Source organism: Poeciliopsis prolifica, unplaced genomic scaffold (assembly GCF_027474105.1).
Source record: "Poeciliopsis prolifica strain line A6 unplaced genomic scaffold, Auburn_PproV2 SCAFFOLD037, whole genome shotgun sequence".
Taxonomy (NCBI): Eukaryota; Metazoa; Chordata; class Actinopteri; order Cyprinodontiformes; family Poeciliidae; genus Poeciliopsis; species Poeciliopsis prolifica.
In genome coordinates this window covers 501,636-523,826 of record NW_026562412.1, presented here as the reverse complement: position 1 = coordinate 523,826, position 22,191 = coordinate 501,636, and the positions used below count along the sequence as shown (strand labels likewise).

The 22,191-nt window shown below is 39.5% G+C and overlaps 1 protein-coding gene across 1 annotated transcript; it reads left to right on the top strand.

Annotated features, from left to right (window-relative positions):
* Positions 1-553: 553 nt before the first annotated feature.
* LOC129374848 (uncharacterized) lies at positions 554-14,862 on the top strand. The gene is made up of 28 exons (XM_055053507.1): positions 554-1,467; positions 1,966-2,177; positions 2,316-2,401; positions 4,685-4,812; positions 4,965-5,090; positions 5,188-5,378; positions 5,458-5,549; positions 7,764-7,894; positions 9,091-9,215; positions 9,334-9,460; positions 9,758-9,970; positions 10,145-10,315; positions 10,397-10,543; positions 10,698-10,747; positions 10,836-10,968; positions 11,108-11,190; positions 11,297-11,423; positions 11,568-11,758; positions 12,006-12,096; positions 12,198-12,318; positions 12,440-12,621; positions 12,808-12,963; positions 13,031-13,164; positions 13,245-13,378; positions 13,457-13,551; positions 13,745-13,938; positions 14,294-14,347; positions 14,446-14,862. Exons 1-26 carry the CDS (start codon positions 556-558, stop codon positions 13,805-13,807), a joined length of 4,221 nt encoding a protein of 1,406 aa, XP_054909482.1. The 5' UTR covers positions 554-555; the 3' UTR covers positions 13,808-13,938; positions 14,294-14,347; positions 14,446-14,862.
* The last annotated feature ends 7,329 nt before the right edge of the window (positions 14,863-22,191 follow it).

Here is a 22,191-nt window from a genome sequence, read left to right as displayed (position 1 = left end):
GATGCCAGAAGTTGCAACTGCTAGTGGGATGTCAACAGTTACTGCAGACACAGGAAGTGAGACTCACACTGCTCTGAAAATCAGTGCTACCACAACAACAAAGCAAGCGTTAACCAGTACCAGACCTGAGCTATCTAACACTGCAACCAGTCCTGTTACCCCAGAGCCTCTAACTGAAGGCACAAGCAGTACAACATCAACACCAGATGCCACAACAGCCTCTGAGACATCAACAGCAGATGTTTCAAGTGGTACACCAACTAAAAGCCTCACTGACTCTGAAATACCAACATCTGGTACCACAACCAATTCTGTGTCGGCAACAATCAAAACTGAAAGCAGCTCATGGAGGACAACTAACACTTCAACCAGAGCTGGCACATCAACAGGTAATTCTGTGGCTACTGTTGGAACAACCAGCCTGAGTCCTGAGTCTACTCCTTTCACAACAAAAGCAAAAGTTTCAAACAGTACTGAAACGCCGACGCATGATGCTGGAACCATCACAATGTTACAGACAACAGATGGTTCAAGTTCCTTGATATCAAAAATAACATGGTAACAAGTGCTGGAACATCAACAGGAGATGCTTTGACCAGTGATATGACAACAGTAGACTCTGAAAACCGTGTTCTCACAGCAACAAGAAATGTAGCAACCACTGCAACAACGTCACCAACAGGCGGTCCAACTGACTCTTTGACAACATCTCCAGATGCTGAAACTACCACTAGCACAAGAATGGCTCCTTCTACAACCAGTTCTGGAAAAAAGATGCCAGAAGTTGCAACTGCTAGTGGGATGTCAACAGTTACTGCAGACACAGGAAGTGAGACTCACACTGCTCTGAAAATCAGTGCTACCACAACAACAAAGCAAGCGTTAACCAGTACCAGACCTGAGCTATCTAACACTGCAACCAGTCCTGTTACCCCAGAGCCTCTAACTGAATGCACAAGCAGTACAACATCAACACCAGATGCCACAACAGCCTCTGAGACATCAACAGCAGATGTTTCAAGTGGTACACCAACTAAAAGCCTCACTGACTCTGAAATACCAACATCTGGTACCACAACCAATTCTGTGTCGGCAACAATCAAAACTGAAAGCAGCTCATGGAGGACAACTAACACTTCAACCAGAGCTGGCACATCAACAGGTAATTCTGTGGCTACTGTTGGAACAACCAGCCTGAGTCCTGAGTCTACTCCTTTCACAACAAAAGCAAAAGTTTCAAACAGTACTGAAACGCCGACGCATGATGCTGGAACCATCACAATGTTACAGACAACAGATGATTCAAGTTCCTTGATATCAAAAAATAACATGGTAACAAGTGCTGGAACATCAACAGGAGATGTTTCAAGTGGTACACCAACAAAAAGCCTCATTGACTCTGAAATACCAACATCTGGTATCACAACCAGTCCTGGCTTGTCATTATCTGCTGGCGCTACTACTGTGGTAAGGACTTGATCCTCAATAGAAGTTATAACTTTGTCTCTTCTGTTTTTGTGTCTGCCTAATTTGACATTCTGACATGACAGACTTTTAATGGTCTACTTATGAGCTTTCTTCTCTCCAGGAAACTTTTTCAACTTAGTCTGACATAAAACATTTTTTTGGCTTCAGGTTCAGTGGGAATTCAACATTTTCAACCAGTGTAGTTTTTGTTTTGTTTTTTGCAGAAATTTACAACTTGCTCTGGGTTTTCTAACCTCAGCCTTGCACATTTAATATCTTACACTTTTTATTTTTTAATACCAACTTATACAAAGTCTACATCTACAAGAAGAAAAAAAACTTCTAGCATCTAAATTTCAAGATTTGCTAAATGTATGATATTTAGTTTCTTAATCTCTTTTCTAAGAAATTATTGCCTCTGGCTGTACCATCTTGACATTCACTAAACCAATTTGTTCACACCTCTTTCTTTCCTACTAAAACTGAATTCCCCCACAGACCCAGGCTGCCAACTACACACAGAATATGACATTGGCCTTTCTTGAGGCTGTGCTGGAGAAAGATTTGTCCCAGTCAGCTGTCAGTGATGAAGAGTTCCTGCTATGGCTTAGGCTGCAACTCAGACCTTTGCTGGTCAATCTCTCTCCAACTATGGTTATTCACCTCTTCAGTATTGTGAAAAATAGGAGCTGCAACAGCAGCCAAGAGATGCAAGTATCTATTCAATACATTCATGAAATTGCAGTAGATATTAAAATATTACAAAATGGCTCCATATTTTAGTCAATACATTGTATAATGTGACATTGATTATTGGTTTAAATTAGTAACTGACAATTTCCATTCAGGATTTCAGTGCTTGAAACTGTGCAGATGACACTCAGCAACGAAACCAAAGCAGAGATCTACAAAAATATGATCCTCTTCCTCCAAGGTAGAAAATAATGCTTCCAACAAAAGAAAAGCTTATTCTCTCTTTGATATTTCCTGGTTGCTTTTGTACATTTTTATCATCAGTCTAAACATCTGAAAAACAGTACATTTCTCAGAACATTTAGTTGAAATGGCAAACAATGATTATCTGTGAAAACACAAAATCTTACTCAATATTTTTGGTCTAGTTTCTAGTCCTAATATCTTAGTACACTTAAAATAAGAAAGCTAACTTACAGTTAACTTTTCAGCAAGATATAGAAGCCTGTTTTAAGTCAATAATACCATAATATTGATGAAAACGTAATTGAGTGAAACAATCTCCCAGACACATTTTCCCATAAATTAAAATGTCTGATTCCATTGGCAGATTATTAATCATAGTGTTTATGATTCTTTCAAAAAACCCTCTGCTATGATCCTACTTCATCGTAGAGATATGAAAATTGGTACAAGTGTAGAGCTCCCCAAGATGCACAGAAAATTCAATTAATATCGTCGTGCAAGTCAAACAGGAAGTTGACCATTTTGGATTGAAGCTACAATTTTCAAGCTGTTTTGGCTGTTTATAGCCTTCGCGTTTGATCAAACTTCTCCTAGGGATTTTGATCGATCGGCTACTATGAACGGTCTCTATCTGATCTCTTTGACCCAATCAACATGAAACTGTTCAGAGTCAGAAGACATGTTGGCGTGAAATGGATTCCAACCCTGACCAGTTTCAGAGGAGGAGGTGGGGGTGACGGCATGGCGAAGTGACATGTAGCGACGTTGCCATAAATTTGGCTCTAAATTCCACAGTTTCGAATTGAGCTTCATCAAACTCACCAGAATACATCCTTATCCAAACCCCTACAGGAATCCAGAACAATCTTTGGTGGGTGTGGGCTAATTTCTCTACAGCGCATATTTTATTTGTGGTGTATTTCACTGTATCAGCCCTAAGCCATGCTTTATCACAGAGTTATGAAACTTGGTACACGCAAACTCTGTTGAGCCCATGGGCCAAACCCAAAAGGAAGTCAGCCATTTTGGATGAGACCCTCCATTTTCTCTTTTTAATAGACACCGTATCTTACCAAACTTGTCCTACAGCGTTTGACATACAGACTTCAAACTCTCCACAGTCTTGAGGCAGGCAGACAGTAGATGGGTGCAGGAACTGGGTGAGGCCTCTGCGGTAGCTGGCAGTATCGTTGCAACCCCCACAGTCACCACAAGGTCGGAGTGGCGCTGAGCTGGGAGGGCCGTTCAAGGCTGCTTGCAGCTTTATTTTGTTTATAGCTCATATATTTTCATCAATATTAAGGAACTGACTTAAAAAGAGGTCCCATTTCTTGTTGAAAATTTACTTGTATGTTTTGGGGTTTTTTTAGTGTACTGACATATTTGTACTAGAAACTAGATCAATAATATACTTTTGGTTTTTGTAATACCTATTAGCATCATCTCTTGAAATAAAGACAGATCAATTAATAAATCAATGGCCTCAGCTCCAGGAATTCTGGTTTTGGAAAAACTATTCAAAATGTTTAGATGTCACTGTGAAATTTGTACTCTAAAATGTTTGATTGAAACTTCAAAAGATCTGAATAACAAAATATGAAACATGCAGATTTTCTCAAATAATTATTCTTGTACTCATTGTTATAAAGTGACAATTGTCTTTTACAGCAGGATAGTAATATCTCATGCACAACAGGCAGGATATGATGCACAATCATCACCCTAGTCTTCAGCTCTACTCCCAGATACTCAATCAGATTTCAGTCAGGACTCTGACTGGATTGCTTCTAAATTTTAAAATGATTTCTAGTCGGGAGAAACATGTTAGTAAAATTAAAGTAGAACTTTAAGCCTAAATCCACAGGGGGTACTAATGATTTTGAATGCAATTGAATGAACACTTTCAAGAGCTGTTTCAGCAGTAATACTTTTGTAGATTAAAAAGTATCACTTTTTCAAGCTTAAACAACATCTGGAACTTCTGTCCAGTTGTGTAAGATTAGACATGTTTATTATTGTGGTGCTGCTGTCTTGAGAGGGAAAAGAGCAAATGGGCCAACATCGGGATGCAAACCTGGGATAGCTGCTTTATAAGAAACAACTGGGTGAGATTGATGAAAGTCAATCTTTAGTACCCGTATTTAGTTGTTTCATTTCAGCTGAATTCCAAAAAATGCCCCAAAGCAACCACAACAGAAATAAAACTGAAAAGTCTTTTCTGTCCACTGATGTCTGTCTTATTTGTACCCAGAATAAGATGCTTTACTTTGCAACACAGATCAAACGCCACTAAAGTGTTTCAGTGGTGGAAGCTTTTACATGTTCCTGAAGAACAACTTCCTCAGCTTTGGCTTTCCTGATGTCCCATCATTCATCTCTCTTCTTCCAGCAACACACAAATCAGAGGTACAGAACATCCATACACAGATAAAAGGGAATGGATAGAAAGGAGATTTTTGGAGCAATTCTGTTTATACATCAATATGAGGAATCAAAAAATGGACTCATTCCTGTAATCTAGCTAAATGAACTTAGAAAGTATCTTCTTCTGTTTCCAGCTCCTAAATACCATCAGCACCTCAGAGCTGAGTCAGCTCCTCAATCAGCCTGGCACAATCAATAACAGTTCAGGCATCTGCATCATCTTCAGCAACTACAACAACACTCCTTCCTTCCTAGAAAACGTATGTCCCCATCTCAAATTTAAATGCATAGCAACATCTATGGGTGAATCAGGCTGTGTTCTCCTCACTGTTTGATATTTCTGTACAACACCTGCAGGAGGACGTCCCAGATGATGTGAGGAGGATCATCCTTCCCTGTGTTTGGCCTTTGGCTCTGAGCAGCAACAGAAGATCTGAGGTTGATCTGTGGTTTAACGTACGTTTGAGGAACTATCTGAAGTTCCTCACCAAGGATCTCATCAGCTTCAACAAAGTGCAGAACGCCTCATGTCTCTCCTTCCAGAAACTGTAGGTTTATGTATCACAATAACAAAAACATACCTAAAACCCTATCATGAACCCAACTTTGTTGTTTTCTGTACAATAGAGTGTTTTTTATGGGAAAAATCTTCACATACACCAGTTCTGAGTTTGGACCGGAAGATGTGTACACCACCATCAGGAGCTTCCTGAGAGCTGGTATGATTCATAAACAATTATTGTTATTCCTGAATTTTCACACTGTTGGACAATAAAGGACACTTCTATTCTGTTTCCTTTAACTCACATTACTACCTGGGATATAAACAATCATTTGTCATAGTATAACAAATTTCTGTGTAGGTTTTTTTCTGATGTTTTGGGACAGATCAATACAAAGGAGTGCATAATTCTAAAGTTGAGAAACATTGACGCGTGGTTTACTTTTGTTTTTTAAATAAGGGTGAAGTGTGTTTGCATTTGGCTCCCTATATGCTGACTCTCAAAATTAAGACTAACAAAAAGAAAAACTCAGCACTTTAACATACGATGGAATACCCGTGTTCTGTTTTTCTATTGTATTTTCCGGAGCTGAGAGTTAAGGGGTTTTAAGAAGTCTTCTATTTATTAAGCAAGAACTGAGTCCACCAAAGTATAATTTATTCTGAATATAAATCCAGCAGATCCGTAACAAACATGAGGTGTTGGATCAAGGGAGTAAAGTCCCTTTCATCTGACGCCCCACTGTATCGGCACCAGTCTTTCTTTGGAGGTTGCCACATGAAGTTAAACTAATTTTGGGGCAAATTCGAGGTCATTGCTATGTCATTCAGGGTAGGAGATGGACGGAGAAAAGCATGAACACACAGATGAGGGGGGCAGTTGGACGAAAGATAGGAGCACAGCTCCATACCTTAACACAGAATAAGAGGGAAAGCAGGTCCTAAAATAGTCTCTTTTTTTTCCTGAAATGAGCTCACCCAGGGAAGGACAAATCAAATCAAATCAAATTTTATTTGTATAGCACATTTCAGCAACAAGGCATTTCAAAGTGCTTTACATCATGAACACAAAAACACAAAGTCAAATAATAGACAATACATTGTTACATATTACATTTCAAAAACAATTCTAAACAGAATGTGTTTTAGTTGAGATTTAAAGGAAGTCAGGGTTTCTGCTGTTTTACAGTTTTCTGGAAGTTTGTTCCAGATTTTTGGTGCATAGATGCTGAAAGCTGCTTCTCCTCTCTTGGTTCTGGTTCTGGGGATGCAGAACCAGAACCAGAACCAGAACCTGAGAGTCTGGAAGGTTGATACAACAACAGCAGATCTTTGATGTATTGTGGTGCTAAACCGTTCAGTAATTTATAAACTAACAACAGTATTTTAAAATCTATTCTTTGAGCTACAGGGAGCCAGTGGAGGGACTTTAAAAACTGCTGTTATGTCTCTATCTTCCTGGTTTTAGTGAGAACAGGAGCAGCAGCTTCTGGATCAGCTGCAGCTGGAGGATTGATTTGTTGGACAGGCCTGTGAAGACGCTGTTACAATAATCAATGTGACTAAAGATAAACGCATGAATGAGTTTCTCTAGATCTGGCTGAGACATTAGTCCTCTAATCCTGGAGATGTTCTTCAGGTGATAGAAGGCCGACTTTGTAACTGTCTTTATGTGGCTCGCAAGGTTCAGGTCAGAGTTCATCACTACTCCCAGGTTTCGGGCTGATCGCTAGTTTTTAGTTGTAATAACTGAAGCTGTGCATTGACTCTAGTTCTATAGCTCTAGATCTATAACTCTAGATCTATAGCTCTAGATCATTCCTCTTTAGGTCCAAAAATAATGACTTCAGTTTTGTTTTTGTTCAGCTGGAGAAAGTTTTGGCACATCCACACATTTATCTGTTCTCAACATTTATTTAGTGTTTGGATGGGTTCAGAGTCACCAGGTGACATCGTAATGTAGAGCATTACGATGTCATCCACACCATAACTATGTCATCCGCATAGTTATGGTTGTAGAGAACTGGCCTTTGATGTGCTAGTAGGAGCCATAAGCAGGATGTAAAGCAACAAGTCTGTTGCAGAAGAGCCAAACCATTAGATGCCAAAGTAAAGAATCTGTCATCTTCTCCCGCCACCATTTCACAGCCGTAAGTTGCAAAGTTGCCACGGAGGACTAGTTTTTCTTGGAACGACATGTCAAACCACATGTCCAAAAACCAGATTATCAGGGTTGTTTGTCAGCTACATCAGCAAATTTGTACCACCCAGTGGAACTTTGATTGCAGTTTGGAAACCATTGGTTCATAACAAAAATCCCAGTAAAATACATTCAGTTTTTGTTGAAGGGGTATGAAAAGTTTTAAAGCAAACTATGCAAATGATTTAGGCAGGAAGAAATATACATTGCAGAGTCTCTCTTTGTCCGCAGGCCCTGGAGCCAGATGCTATGATCGCAGCAATCCAGAGCTGAGTTCTACCTCCTGGTTTGTCAGCAACATTGGCAGCTTTGTTACGTTTATCACTTTGGATGATCTCACCAGCTTTATCTCCACCTCTCAGGTATTTGTCCTAACAGACTTATTACATTTTTAACACAATAAAAACCAAATCGAGGCCTGCTGTTTATCGGTTATGATTTCAATTGTTTGAGTGAACTTGGAAAATTTCTAATCAGAACAACCAAAGTCAACATTTGCAGCACATTTAAAATCATTTTTATCAAAGTTCCACACAAGGTATAAAATCACCAAGAGTTTTAAGTTTAAAAATAGAATGACACAGTGGTAGAAATAAAGTATTACATTCAGCACAATTAAAGCTGTAATAGTGTGTTGAGTTGGTACTAAAAGCCAGAGTTTAAAAGTAAATCTGTCAGAGCTGGAATCAGGGAAGGCTCATCTGTGGGATCGCAGATGAGCTGTGAGCTGCCATCCTTGATGCATCATCCCTCTTCCACTCCACAGAAGCATAAGAGAGCTCAGATACAGGGAGATGAAAGAAATGCTGCATGTTTGTTTGGGACTGGATCAGTTTGTGTGTACTTTAGAACTCACCAATTCAAATGTTTACTTGTAAAATATATTCTAGGCATTTATTTAGATCTGGATACATCTGTATATATTTTAGGAATAATCCCCTCAGACAATAAATAGTTTATCAAAGTTTTGCTTCTATTTGCAAAGAAGTTTATAATATATGATTGGTTAAAGCCACAACCTCCCAGTATTACAGAGGAGAGATGGAATTAGAAAAGTATATATTATGGAAAAAAACAACATCAAGACTACAACTTAAGATGGAGACCTAAGAAACAAAGTGGAGACTTATAACTAAATTCATATTGCAACCTTGACACCTCTATTTATTTTTTTGCTTCTGTACCTTTTGAATTTATTTTGTATTGATATTGTTGTGCACTGAAATTACTGTGACTTACATATCCATGCTGGTAAGGAATATAGGTTTCTCTTAATGGGGCTAACATCTGTTTGAAGGAAATGTATCCCTGCTGGACTCCATCATTAATCCCTGGATAACTTTTAGCAGAGCTGGAATTAACAGCCTGTTTGCTTGGTGTAAATGTCTAAAATGGTCTGCGTAAATAAGATGTGAAATGTGACAAGGGTGGACATGTTTATGTGTTGAAAATAAAAAGATTTTTAAAAAGTTTACTTGTGCAAAGTGAACCATACTGAAAATTGTAGTCCTGTTTTATTCCTGTTTACATGTATTTCTTGATGTTTATACATTTAAAGCTAGAGATATTCCTGGAGGATTACTCTAATCTGGAACTCTTCAACAACACAGCAATCTCTAAATACGTAACAGGCTACTACATCACCCAGCTCTATGCATTCAACCCCAACTTCAGTCTATTCAAGTAAGTTTTTATCACGCGAGCTAGAAAATGTACGGCACTTAATCAGATCAAGTCTCCATGTTGGTATGTGCTCACTGATCCTTGCACTCGGTTGAATAAAACTCCACCTCTCATTCAGGCTTCCAGGATCTTTATTATGTTCCTCTGACATCCCAAGCTCAGTATTTTTCTCTCTCACCGAATCTGAGACGATGGTCATCTTGGAAAAACTGAAGACATTCTGTAATGGAACAGAAAATCCTGAGGTACCAGATCTTGAAGTTCCTACACAGAAATATTGTTTGTTTCAATGATGTTTTTCCACCTCAAATTAAATCCAATTTGTTCAGCAGTGATTCACAGCAAATATCATCTTAATGTCCTTCACTAGACACACACGCTTCACTCACATGACATTTTAATGAGTTTAAAACATTACAATAGCTATATAACAAAGACTTTGTCATTTATTATATGATTGATTGCTCTGCTAAAGACAGTGACGGAGAAAGACTTTTCAAAGTTAAACGAAAATAATGCATCTGCAATATTCTATTCAACAGATATCTGCAGCTCTGACATCCACCATCAAGACCTTCACAAAGGAAACCTTTGAAGAACTTGGCAGCGCCGCTTCAGCACTGACCAAAGATCAGATTCTTACAGTGTCCTCTTCAGTGCTGGTTTCCTCTTTGACCACCCTGGGCTCTGTGAAAAACTGGGGCCAGGACCGGGCCACCACTATCATCCAGTCCATCACCTCCTCAGGATTTCAGGTACGTTTTGCTGATTTCTTCAGCTTTCTTGAAACACTTCAGATGTTCAATGATTGGCTGCATAAATGCTAACCGGTATTTATCTAAATAAATGATCCATTCTAAATGCTCATTAGTTCCTCGTTACCAGAACATGGTTTTCATGGTTTTAATGGACAACAATGTAACTGACAGGTCAACAGCGCAGCCTCTCTGGAGTCCCTGGGAACTCTTGTTGTTGGACTTCAGTCAGAGTCAATTCAAAAGATCTCAGCTTCTGAAATACTCAGCGCCTCCAAGAGGCCCAACGTCGTTTCCAACATGCTGGAAGCCTCAAAGGTTGTCCAAGAGACTTTTGTCAGAAAGGTACAAAACAACTTGCCTTTAATTCAGTAATATTGAAAGTATCAGACAAATAACAATGACATCTACTGACCTACTTGTCAGATCATTTCTGTGGATGCAAATCCAGTTAAATTGGTGGAGAATGTCCCTGATGCCCTTGCAAATGAGATCCCATCATCACTGCTGGTGTTTTCTGAGAGCACAGTCAACATCAGCGTGATTAACAAAAAGATGTGGACTCCAGATCAGGTCAGTGATTTGTTCTGGTTTTAGGTGGATAAAAACTTGATGCTGTGAGAGATATTTTAATAAACGTGCCAGAGATCACCTGCCCTGTTTAGAAAATAATATTTCTCACATACGTTAACATCTTGAATAAAGACTCCTGTATTACTCTTTACAGTCCGCCATGTTTATTTGGACATTGGGTGAATCAGGCTTCGACATCGAGCAGTAAGTAACCAAAACCTGCAGCTATTTATCATGAGAATTCCACCTTTCTATGCATTAAACTCTATGCTTTTCTGACTTCTCTCTGCAGGCTTTCTCCATCTGTGCTGCAAGGCTTCACATGCGGCACAGTTCAGAAAATGTCTAAAGCCAAAATCAAGCAGATGATTCGTGCCTGCAGGCCGAGGAAAGGCAGAGCCAAGGTGGACCTGAAGGAACCTCAGGTAAGTTCTGCTGCCTCTAGATCAAGATTTAAATAGAGTTTCGGGTTACAATTTATCGAGTGGCAAGATTTGAAATGAAACATAAGCTGCAGTTATAAGAACCAGTTTTCCATCCTTGTACTCACATTGTGACCTCCAGCTGACCTGCATGCACAACCTAATCCGTGACGACCTCTCTCAGAACTTCACTGATTACCCTTCAGACATGCTTCTCTACTTGGAGTGAGTCCCTCTGCACCTAATTATTGTAACTATTGTGCCAGTTGTTTGGAAAAGTTGTCTGATCCTTTTTATTGATTTATTTTTTTACAACAATCTCCACCAACAGCTCCAAAAATGTCCAGAAAGCAAACTGCAGGTCCTACTTCTCTGCCCTGGGTGCAGCAGACTTCTCTGTGGCCTCCAGCACCTTGAACAAGGGCCCACAGAAGTTGAGGGAAGCTAGAGACTGCTTGGTGAGATCCAACAAAACAGACAATATACAGAGAGCCTACCTGCAGCATGCGTCAGAGCACACATTACACATGTGCCTCAAATTAATCTTCTACAGTAGAGTGATGAAACGTTTTCACTGATTTGAATGTTTTTCCCTGTTTCAGGGGATCAGTGGCCTCAGCCTGAGCAGAGACAATGTGGAGGTCCTGGGGAACATGGTCTGCACTCTGGATAGATCCGACATTGAGAACTCAGATCCTCTCATCCTGGAAAAACTCAAAGCCTGCAAAGACCTCTCTGCCAGCCAAGTGGCTGCTATGGAAACACTGCTGCTGTCTGGGAAAACACAATACGGGTACTAAAGAAATTAATCCAGTCATTTAGTCTGCAGGGAAAAATGATTCGACTTCTGTTGTCCGACATTTTAATACAAGTTGAGATAAAGTGGGCTCTTTATTTACATCTAACGTCCAGGCTGACCAGGATGGATATCACAGCAACTCACCAGGCAACAATTAGTCAGTTGCTTGTTGTCTGAATGATGACTGATGTATATTTCAATATTTTTTAGATGTCTCATATTTGAACAAACTTTTTTTCAGAGCTGTAAACAGCTGGGACCAACAGACGCTGGAGGGGCTGGGAACACTTCCTTTGTATTTAACAAGAAAAATCTGGACAAATTTCCCAGCTGTAAGTCTGATGAGATTAAGATGATGATGACATAAATTCATCTAACAACTCATTTGTCTTTCATGAAAGAACTAACTGTCATTTTATTGATACTTTGTCAGGCAACACAGAAAAGATTCCTTAAGGGTTTCATGCCTGACCTAAGGAAACAAAAAACTCAGAAGATGAAGCTCAAGAACCTGTTTTCAGAGCTCAGGCCTACAGTAGCAAAACGAGGAGCAGGTAAAAGCAGCTACTGAAGACAAGACTGCAAGATTTCCTAAATGATTTAAGATTAAGTTATTTAAGTGGAATAAATTAGTTGCAAACTAAACCCCAACTCTTTTTCTCCAACTTTTACAAGGATGCTCTGAGGGCAACATCACCCAGGTGACTGTTAGCGACCCGTCTTTCCCCTTTGGCTACGACGTGACGCAGTTCGACCTCTGCCTGGACGTTCCCGTTCTAAAAGACAACCTCTACACTATCTGCCAGAAAGTGGATGATGATGACTTCCAGAAAATCCTTCTGAAGAAGCTCAACCAGGTAACTTGTGCTAGTTTGGTCAAAAAGCGCTATGTGCTTTATGACCAACAGACCCAGTGGCCATCATGAGATGGCAGGCATTTCATCAGCCTGAGACAAATTAATGAGCATCATATTATTTTCATGCATTAAGATTTGACTTCATATTCAACACTTTGCTCTTATAATTTCATAATCTCCTTCCAGGCATTCCCATCTGGAGTTCCTGATCAGGAAGTACGGATGCTTGCTTCAGTCTCTCGCACAGCAACACTTGATGACATCTCTAAGTGGAACGTCACTGAACTGGATACCTTGGCAGCTCTGATGAAACCTGAAGATGGAACATGGCAGACGGCACAGGTACAGCAAAACTCTCATTTGACTGGAATTGGGTAACTTGATGAGTTTTACTTTATGCTACATATAGAGCAAAGCAATCATCACCAAGTACCTGAATACCTCTGGAAATTCACTGGGCCGCAGTGAACTGAACATTATTGACTCCAACCTGTGCTCACTGGACGCCAGCACGTTACAGACCATCACAGCAGACAGTATCAGGTTGGTGTCAGCATGGATATAACAAATATATCCACTGTGGGCGTGAAAGTAACACTGAATGCCTCTTTATCTGTTGTCAGAAATGCCAAGCATCTAGATGTGGCATCATGTTCAACTGAGCAGAAGAGAGTCCTCTATGAGATCAGCAACACCTCCTTCAGTGTCCATCGTGATAATCCCATTAACTTTTTTAACCTGGTTAAAGGCTATCTAGGTGAGCATGCCTGGTAACTGCCTAAGTATACAAGTAAAGACCCTTCAGTAATTTAGCCTTCCTATTTCTGGTCGGTAGGTGGAGCACCTCAAGCAGATATTGCAGCATTATCAAGTCAGAACATCAGCATGGATGTCAACACTTTCAGGAGTCTGGATATCAACGTGATAACTGTAAGTTCACATGTGAAACAAACCATACCAGAAAAGTGTCTGTGTGAGAGGTACCAGTGGATGGAAAGTCATTTTAGTGGCCAAAGCTGCAAAACCAGCCTCAGCTTAGTGCATTTACTTACAGTAACTGTGTGGTCCTGAAAAGGAAAGATCCTCACATAAATCTTCCTGTGTTTGTTTTTTTCCAACACAGTATCTGACTGTGGCCAACGTGAAAGGTCTGATGGGTGAAAACCCGAGATCTCAAGCTGTTTGAGAATGATACTGTGGTCCAGACCTGGGTGAACCTACAGCGACAGTCTGACCTGGACACACTCGGTTTGAATCTAACCACCACTAGGGCCGACTCCACAGTACCAACCGCTACAAACAGCACCGAGCCACAGGGTAAAACTATCACCTTTCTCTTTGAAAGTGGTCCAGGTTGGAATCAGAAACGGTGTGGGTGATGCTGTGTTTCAATCTGAAATTCAGCTAAACTGTTGCTTAAAATGAAAAAAATATTTTGCCATCATCTGTGTTTTCTGTACTGAACAGTTTTCATTTGTAACTGTTGGAGCTCTGTGAGCTAAAGGACAAATTAGACATCTCACAGATCTCATGTGATTAAATAACAATTCTAATGATTCATCTTGTTTCATTTAAGTGTCTGCAGTAACGTGGTGTCAAAGGTCTTCTGTTGTAGTTTTACTGTTTACAGCCACTAGGGGGCGCCTCTAACAAGCTTCATTCTTTGTTTTAGGAAACACAAACAGTTCAAGTACAACCCCAGCCAGTACAGCAATATCATCCCAACGTGAGCATACTTTACTTACCTTAAATCATTTCTAAAGATTCAGCTGTAGAGTTTAAATCAGGAATGTTGTAAACGGACTGTGTTTGTTTGATTTACAGCTGCAGCCACTAATGGTGTCCTGGAGTTCACAAAATCACCAGCCTCTGCTTCCTGACCGCTCTGCTCACACTGCTCTACAAATAATCCTACAAGCAGCCTGAGAGCCCCACTGCTGCAATAACTCAGGCAATGCTATTGTCACCATTAGCTCTTATTTACTCACATGCACAAAAATACTTCATCTCACCTTTTTGATGTCTTTATAAGCGTCATGAAATTAATCTGTCTCAGAAGAATCATTCAAATCTTTACATAATTTGTTCATGGAAATTAGGGAAAAACTTGTAAAAAACATTCAAATCATGATACAAATTCATTGCATTGGTTTTTATCCTTTCAAATGTAAATCTTTTCTTTCTGTATTTTATCCAGTACTTTAAACATTATCTAAATAAATAAATGCATATTAATACAAATGCTATGAGTGTCTTCCTAATTGCAAACATCCTGCAAAACCTCAAGCATGTGACATGGTTTCATCTTCCATCAATAAGTTCCATGTAAAGCTGAGATCAACAGTGGAATTGTTCAAAACACTAACATTTACTGCTTCTCAGTACTTCTATGTTGTTTCAAAGATTATGAAGCTGAACTTTCATGAATTTGCAGAAATTTTCACAGTGGTGCATTTTTGACTTATTTCACTGAGAGAAAGCTTTTTTCATCTTAGTCTTATTTCTGACTTCTTTCACTGAGATCAACACTGGAATAGTTAGCTGTGAACTTCAAAACATCATAGAGCAATATTTTTATTAACTGTTTCAGAAGTATGTCTGAATGAAACAGAGATATTTCTGTTTCATTCAGTTTTACTCTCCTCAAATCTGGAACAAACTTCAAGAAAACTGTAGAACTGCTGACACTGAGTTCATTTAAATCACAATTGAAGCCTCACCAAATTAGAAACCAGATTATGTAGCAATAAAGACCAATAAATGTTAGCTTTTTTCAATAGCTCATCCTTATGTGTATCATCTAATACACATAACTTTCACTTAATTCCCCTGCAATACACCTGCTGATCAACTCTCACAGACTCACACATTCCTTTAAAATTAAGCAAAACAACCAAACCTTAAGTTAAATGTGAAGCCTTTGTTTGCTGACCTATCTTACCTTCTTAAACTACAACTGGTAGCACATTTTGATATCCAACCGGGTAAGTGCACACAGTTTACAATACCAGATTCCGTCATTTGAAAATCTTTATAAAATACGGGGAGAGCACATGTCGATGCACCGCAACCCTTCTTCAGGATAACTCGGCCGTTTCATTTTGGTCGGTTGCACCTTTATCTACGAAATTCCCCCTTTAGAAAATGCTACCTTTGTACATGGTGTTGCACTAAATTATTTAATCAGAATATCCTGCCTTTTTTAAAATACAAAGGTATAGCAGTTCATGTCTTAACATTGTAATATCCTACCAAATTTTAAACATAAGTCTTTGTAAGAATGAAATCGTTTCAAACAGGGGAAACAAGTTTTTATTGAAACTAAATGCAAAAATCTACAAATACAGATCCATGCGAACTTTTCTGCACATTAATACATTGTATGGCAGTCTTTATCAAATGTAGCGCAGTCAAAATGTCTCCACCAAACTGCAGGGGTCACTGTGCACCTGAAATCAAAGGGTATACTTTTTAAGATGCTAATATTAATGTACTAATATTAAATCATAGACATGAACAGTTTCAACCACATGTAATATTCTCATCAACATCTATTTAGCATGGTTTAATTTAAAAAAGCATTTTTAAACTAAAACATTTTACAGTTTAGGGATAAAACAAGATATCTGTCCTGACTCGTGGTCAGGGCCGAGCAATGACTCTTGTTTATAGTATACAATATGGTAACAACATAGACGGCAAACTAAACCATTTCTAAATGTATTTACAAGGCTCTTATTAGGGGTGCAGCAATGCAATAATCTGACAATACGATACACGACATCCTGATCACGGTACGATATGGATCACGATATTTGGCAAACTGCACAATTCGATGCCCTTTTACGATTTCTGATTTTAGAAGGACAGAGTGATTTTAGTAACATTTTGTGTTCCATGAACTTGGATTTAATGAACTGAAAACTGATTAAAAGCACCAACTACACAACACCCGACTCTGATTGGACAGAGTCTAACAGTCTACAACTGTTCAATATGAATCAAAGATTCAGTGAGAAAATGAGTTTCAGCCATTAAATTCATATGGATTTGATATAAAAGTCAAAGTTTCCACAGTGATCAGAAGCTGAGTGGGGAGATTCTCAGCCTCTAGACTCTCCATATGCAAGTGATGGACTTATGTTCTTCTTTTGGACATACTGCGTTTGGAGTAAAAAAGATCTTTTGGACTCCAGGGAAAAGGCTTTCCTACCTTGATCCTGGAGTTAGCCGTGACTGTAGGCTGTTTACTACCAGCTGCTGGGGGAGCGGCTCCGCATCACCCCGAACTGATCCACTCCTTGCAGCTGCAGCGCCGCCTTCCCCTGCTGGTGTCTCTGAGTAGCTGCCTCAGACAGCCAGGCTCTCATCGTTCTCTCGATCTGATACTCTGTCAGTTGCTAATAAGAACGATCGATACGCCATCGTCGTCATGGCAAGCCTCAGGGCGCCCACGCTGCGGGTTTCCCCTCTTCATCACTGCCTGTTCATTCTTCACATAGTTCTTTACATGCAGAACAGAAACCACTAAGCTAAAAACTAATTATGAAGTGGATGCCACTAGTGGCTCTGATATCCAAACTTTGCATTTATTTCACAATCTTCCTTTATTCTCACTGCTTTTGCCGCTGCTCTGCTCCGCTTCTCTTTCACTGTTAATTTATTTTGTTTCTGAGCAACAGCATACAGCCCATCGTTATTTATTGAAGATTTGAGATTTCCAAAAACAAAGGAATCTAATGTTGCATTTCGTTTTTTATGTTTGGAAGCTCATTCCCTTTCACATTCCCAGAAAAGCTGGGAATGTGACATTCCTGACATTCGGAAAGATATGGTTTCCTATTTGAGCCTGACTCCGGTTTTACTTGGTCTCTTAACACAATTTAAAAACTGGTGTGTAGTTTATATTGTGCACTTTAAGCAAGTGAGACTGGGGGAGTCTTGCTGCTACGCTGTCACCAACCAGACATGTTAAAAGGACGGTATATGGACCCTTGTGGTTTAACGTATCACTACATGCGGATGAAAAATCGACACCTTCCGAAGGTGGAAAAAATTTGATAAATATCGTACAATTGATATAATTATACATCCTATCCTGCCTATCATGTAAACTTAAAATAAGAAGTAACACAGCAGCTTAAGGAAAGCCAGTCATGACATTAATTAAGCTTACCGTAATTGATAAGAAATCTGCTGAGCAAGCAACCTGTGAGGTAACATCGATGCGAGCTTTCCCTCAACGTGGGCCATATTGGTAGGTAGCAGAGATATCCAGAACACTGGCAGCATAAAGGCAAAGACGCTGCTGTTGAGGGAAGATGACGGGTCTCCGGTCTCCCCGCCGCCTGAGCTGCTCGCTGCACAGCGTTTCCAGGAAGAGTCGATCTACTGACAATCTGCAGCTTTCCAGAACCAACAGGCCTACTTGAAAGTAAGTGGCTTTTTCTGACAGCAGTCAGAGATTTTCCTTTGCATCATAATGTCAATGATGACTAAATGTTTGAAATACATAAAGTCATCATTGATAAATTATTCATGATTGACCTGTTTGGGATTTAATTTGAGAGGCTGTGAAGATTTCGATGACTGAATCTTCGCTGATGTCTAACTATTTCCCCAATGTCAGAAAACCTATCAAGAACCTGGTGCTGGAAAAGTTAGAAAACTTACCTTGAAAATGTTTGAAAATGCTTGAATTTTACTTTGTGAAAAGTGAACAAACCCTGATTTTTTTTTTCTTGTTTGACCATGAAAATGCAACAAATAGTTTGTTGTGGAGAGAAGAATGGCATCAAATGGCATACATTGCACTAATAACCAAGTAGCCCTATTAAATTCTGTTTGAAATGTTTATGGCTGTCTGACTTTCTCTGACATGGATTTATCAGTTCGATACATTTCTATTGGGGGTCGGCGTTAGATAAACATCAAATGGTTTGGTTGTTTGTTGTTCATAAATGGAGGAACTGTATTCCTCTGAGTGTAGTGAGTGAATTTTACCACATCGTTCTGATACTGACATGCGTTTTGTTTTCCTAGCATCATATTTGACTTAGTGTCACTGACAGGAAGACATAGGTGTGTGTTTGTAGAACTATAAGTTTTTGGTCATTTGTATTCCAAACGGAATCTAAAGTATTGAGTACATTTACTGTATTATTACGGTATTTTAGTCTGTATTTTTGCCAGATTATGGTGACCTTCTGGTCATGAACATGGGCCCCAGGGTCCAGCAGAACATTAATCTGGCCCTGCATATGGTGAAACCCAAAACTTAAAGGCTGTTTTACTCTACAAGAAAATAAACAGAACAAAGCAGTACCTGCTTTAGTAGTTCAATTTATGCAGATGCTGCTCCCAGTTGAGGTGAAGAAGAAAAACCAAACGATGTCCTAAAATGACAACGAAATCCTCCTCCTGCTGTGCCAGGGTTTAAGTCCAATAATCAATGTTCAGGAGAAGGGAAAGAAAAATATATAATCCAAAGTCAGACTTCTGACAGTATATTAACATCTCAGTTATGACTAGTCTTCAAATCCAGACTGGAATGGAAGAGGCAGAATCTCTGTTAACTTCAGCTGTTATAAAAATGCTGTATATATAAATTATGACATATATATAAGATGAATACATAAAAGTAGAACAATATGAACAATATGTAAAATACCTATTATACATCAAATCATATTGTATTCTAGTAGTGCTAACTCCACTAAATATATTTAAATATGCTGAACCGTGTATCAATCGAGTTCAAAGCTATTTTACAAATATGTAGCTGTAATAACTATGTGGATAAGGTTTAGAAATAAAGTTAGCATAAAAAGTGTTAAAATCAGTACAGCAGTCAGTCAACTCATGGGAGTTTAAATGCACAGAACCTCCATTGCACCTACTAAATGTCCACCACTCCAAGATGGCGGCACTACGGCCTTAGGCCTCTGCTCCTCATTATTAAAGCCTCTGCTCCTCATTATGTCTATGGTCGCCATATTAAGCTCAGTTAGCCAAACTAGGCTTCCAATGCAGCTTTTACCTCGTTAGCAAATGCTAACAATTCAGTGTTAAACCGCCTCTAAGTGTAAAAACCATAAAATATCAGGTAAAAATTAGTTCTGAAAATGTCCATAAATAGGACACAAACCATAAATCGAATGTCCATTTCCGACCCTTGGATTATCGATCAGGATATTTATTACTAAAACTGCGGCTTACATTTTACCTCCTGCGCGTCACTTCCTGTCATCAAGCTCTGTCAGATTGCTCACTTCCGTTAGCTTTTCAAAATAAAACGAAAAGAAAATACACCAACAGAATTTTACATTTTGCTTGCTTGTAAATTAGTCCATGTGCCAGACCAGGTTTTGTCCATTTCAGGGTGGCAAAGTCTATCAATATCTTTTGAAAAGATCCATGTCTCTAGTTAATAGTTTGGTATAATAGCCCTTCCAAAATGGTAGCTGGGTCAGAGTTATCAGCTCATGAAGTGAACAACCCCTTTGGACAAATTCTGCTTCTTGAGACTGATGCATATCTGCTTCAGGCAGACTGATGCATGTCTGCCTAAAGCTCTTTTCATTTTCGAGAAAATAAAAAAAGGAAAAAAAAATACTTCTTTAGAACAAATCTACAAAATATAAAATTGCAGTCTCAAGTGATATGGGCATTTTTCAAAGCTCTATAATACAATGCTTGGTATCATCTTAAAGGGGACACTCTTTCATTTAAAGCAGGTTTTGAGTCTCTCTACCCAACGCTGAGGTCACTAGACCTCATAACACCAAAAATGATACACAGTAGGAGGAGGGTCTTAGTGCTGTCAATCAACTCATGTTCGTGTTTTTGAAGCAACAGAGAAGCTGTATGTTTTATGTTCCAGGAAAACCGGAGTAGAACAACAACTATATGAGAATGATTGACAGCACTAAGTCCCTCTTAGAAATTGACAAAAATGTGAAATTTTGGCCTCTAGCCAATGAATTAAATTATGCTTAGGCATTTTAGGCATTTTAAACATTTTTACATCACTGAAACATAAGTTTTGGCTATATTTAGAGCATATGTAACTTATTTGAGTGTTTTAAAATCACGAACATGTTTGTGTGGTTTACAAAATCTGATGTGTGTTTGATGATTATTCTTGATTTTGATGATGGCATTTGGCACAATGTAATGTTTGTTGCTTGTTTCATGGTTGGTTGCTGTGAGACATCCAGTGTTTCAGATCTGCTGCTGAAAAATCTGAGTCGGATTCGACCGAAGATCAACGGTCCAGTTAAAGTCACAGAATCATGTGTCAGATAATCTCTGGTGCTCATGCTAGTGACACAAGGAAACACGTCTCACACCACATTTTATTTTATATGAATTGTCATCAGCAAAGCCAGCAATTTTGTTAGACAATATTTATTTCTTAAGGTGGAATTACTTTCCTAAGTAAATAAATGTTCTCAAATGGCATGTTACATGTTTTCAGTAAATATGATTTGGATATTTCTTTCAGAAATGTTTAAAAAACACATTCAGCAAAACCTACAATCTGTCTGATGCTCCGTTGGGGTCAAACTTGTTGGGGTCAAACTCGTTGGGGTCAAACTCTTTGGGGTCAAACTCGTTGGGGTCAAACTCGGGGTCAAACTCTTTGGGGTCAAACTTGTTGGGGTCAAACTCGTTGGGGTCAAACTCTTTGGGGTCAAACTCGTTGGGGTCAAACTTGTTGGGGTCAAACTCGTTGGGGTCAAACTCGTTGGGGTCAAACTTGTTGGGGTCAAACTCGTTGGGGTCAAACTCTTTGGGGTCAAACTCGTTGGGGTCAAACTTGTTGGGGTCAAACTCGTTGGGGTCAAACTCTTTGGGGTCAAACTTGTTGGGGTCAAACTCGTTGGGGTCAAACTCTTTGGGGTCAAACTCGTTGGGGTCAAACTCGGGGTCAAACTCTTTGGGGTCAAACTTGTTGGGGTCAAACTCGTTGGGGTCAAACTCTTTGGGGTCAAACTCGTTGGGGTCAAACTTGTTGGGGTCAAACTCGTTGGGGTCAAACTCGTTGGGGTCAAACTTGTTGGGGTCAAACTCGTTGGGGTCAAACTTGTTGGGGTCAAACTTGTCTAGGTCAAACTCTTTGGGGTCAAACTCTTTGGGGTCAAACTTGTTGGGGTCAAACTCGTTGGGTCAAACTTGTTGGGGTCAAACTTGTTGGGGTCAAACTCGTTGGGGTCAAACTCGGGGTCAAACTCTTTGGGGTCAAACTTGTTGGGGTCAAACTCGTTGGGGTCAAACTCGTTGGGGTCAAACTTGTTGGGGTCAAACTCGTTGGGGTCAAACTTGTTGGGGTCAAACTTGTCTAGGTCAAACTCTTTGGGGTCAAACTCTTTGGGGTCAAACTTGTTGGGGTCAAACTCGTTGGGGTCAAACTTGTTGGAGTCAAACTTGTTGGGGTCAAACTCGTTGGGGTCAAACTCTTTGGGGTCAAACTCGTTGGGGTCAAACTTGTTGGGGTCAAACTCGTTGGGGTCAAACTTGTTGGGGTCAAACTTGTCTAGGTCAAACTCTTTGGGGTCAAACTCTTTG

What these genes read in the sequence shown, in the direction of transcription:
- LOC129374848 (XM_055053507.1), top strand. Translation starts at nt 556, where the DNA reads ATGGTAACAAGTGCTGGAACATCAACAGGAGATGCTTTGACCAGTGAT. An exon ending in ATGGAACAGAAAATCCTGAG is followed by an intron (nt 9,461 to 9,757) that starts GTACCAGATCTT and finishes TCTATTCAACAG; the next exon opens with ATATCTGCAGCTCTGACATC. An exon ending in TGGACCTGAAGGAACCTCAG is followed by an intron (nt 10,969 to 11,107) that starts GTAAGTTCTGCT and finishes TGTGACCTCCAG; the next exon opens with CTGACCTGCATGCACAACCT.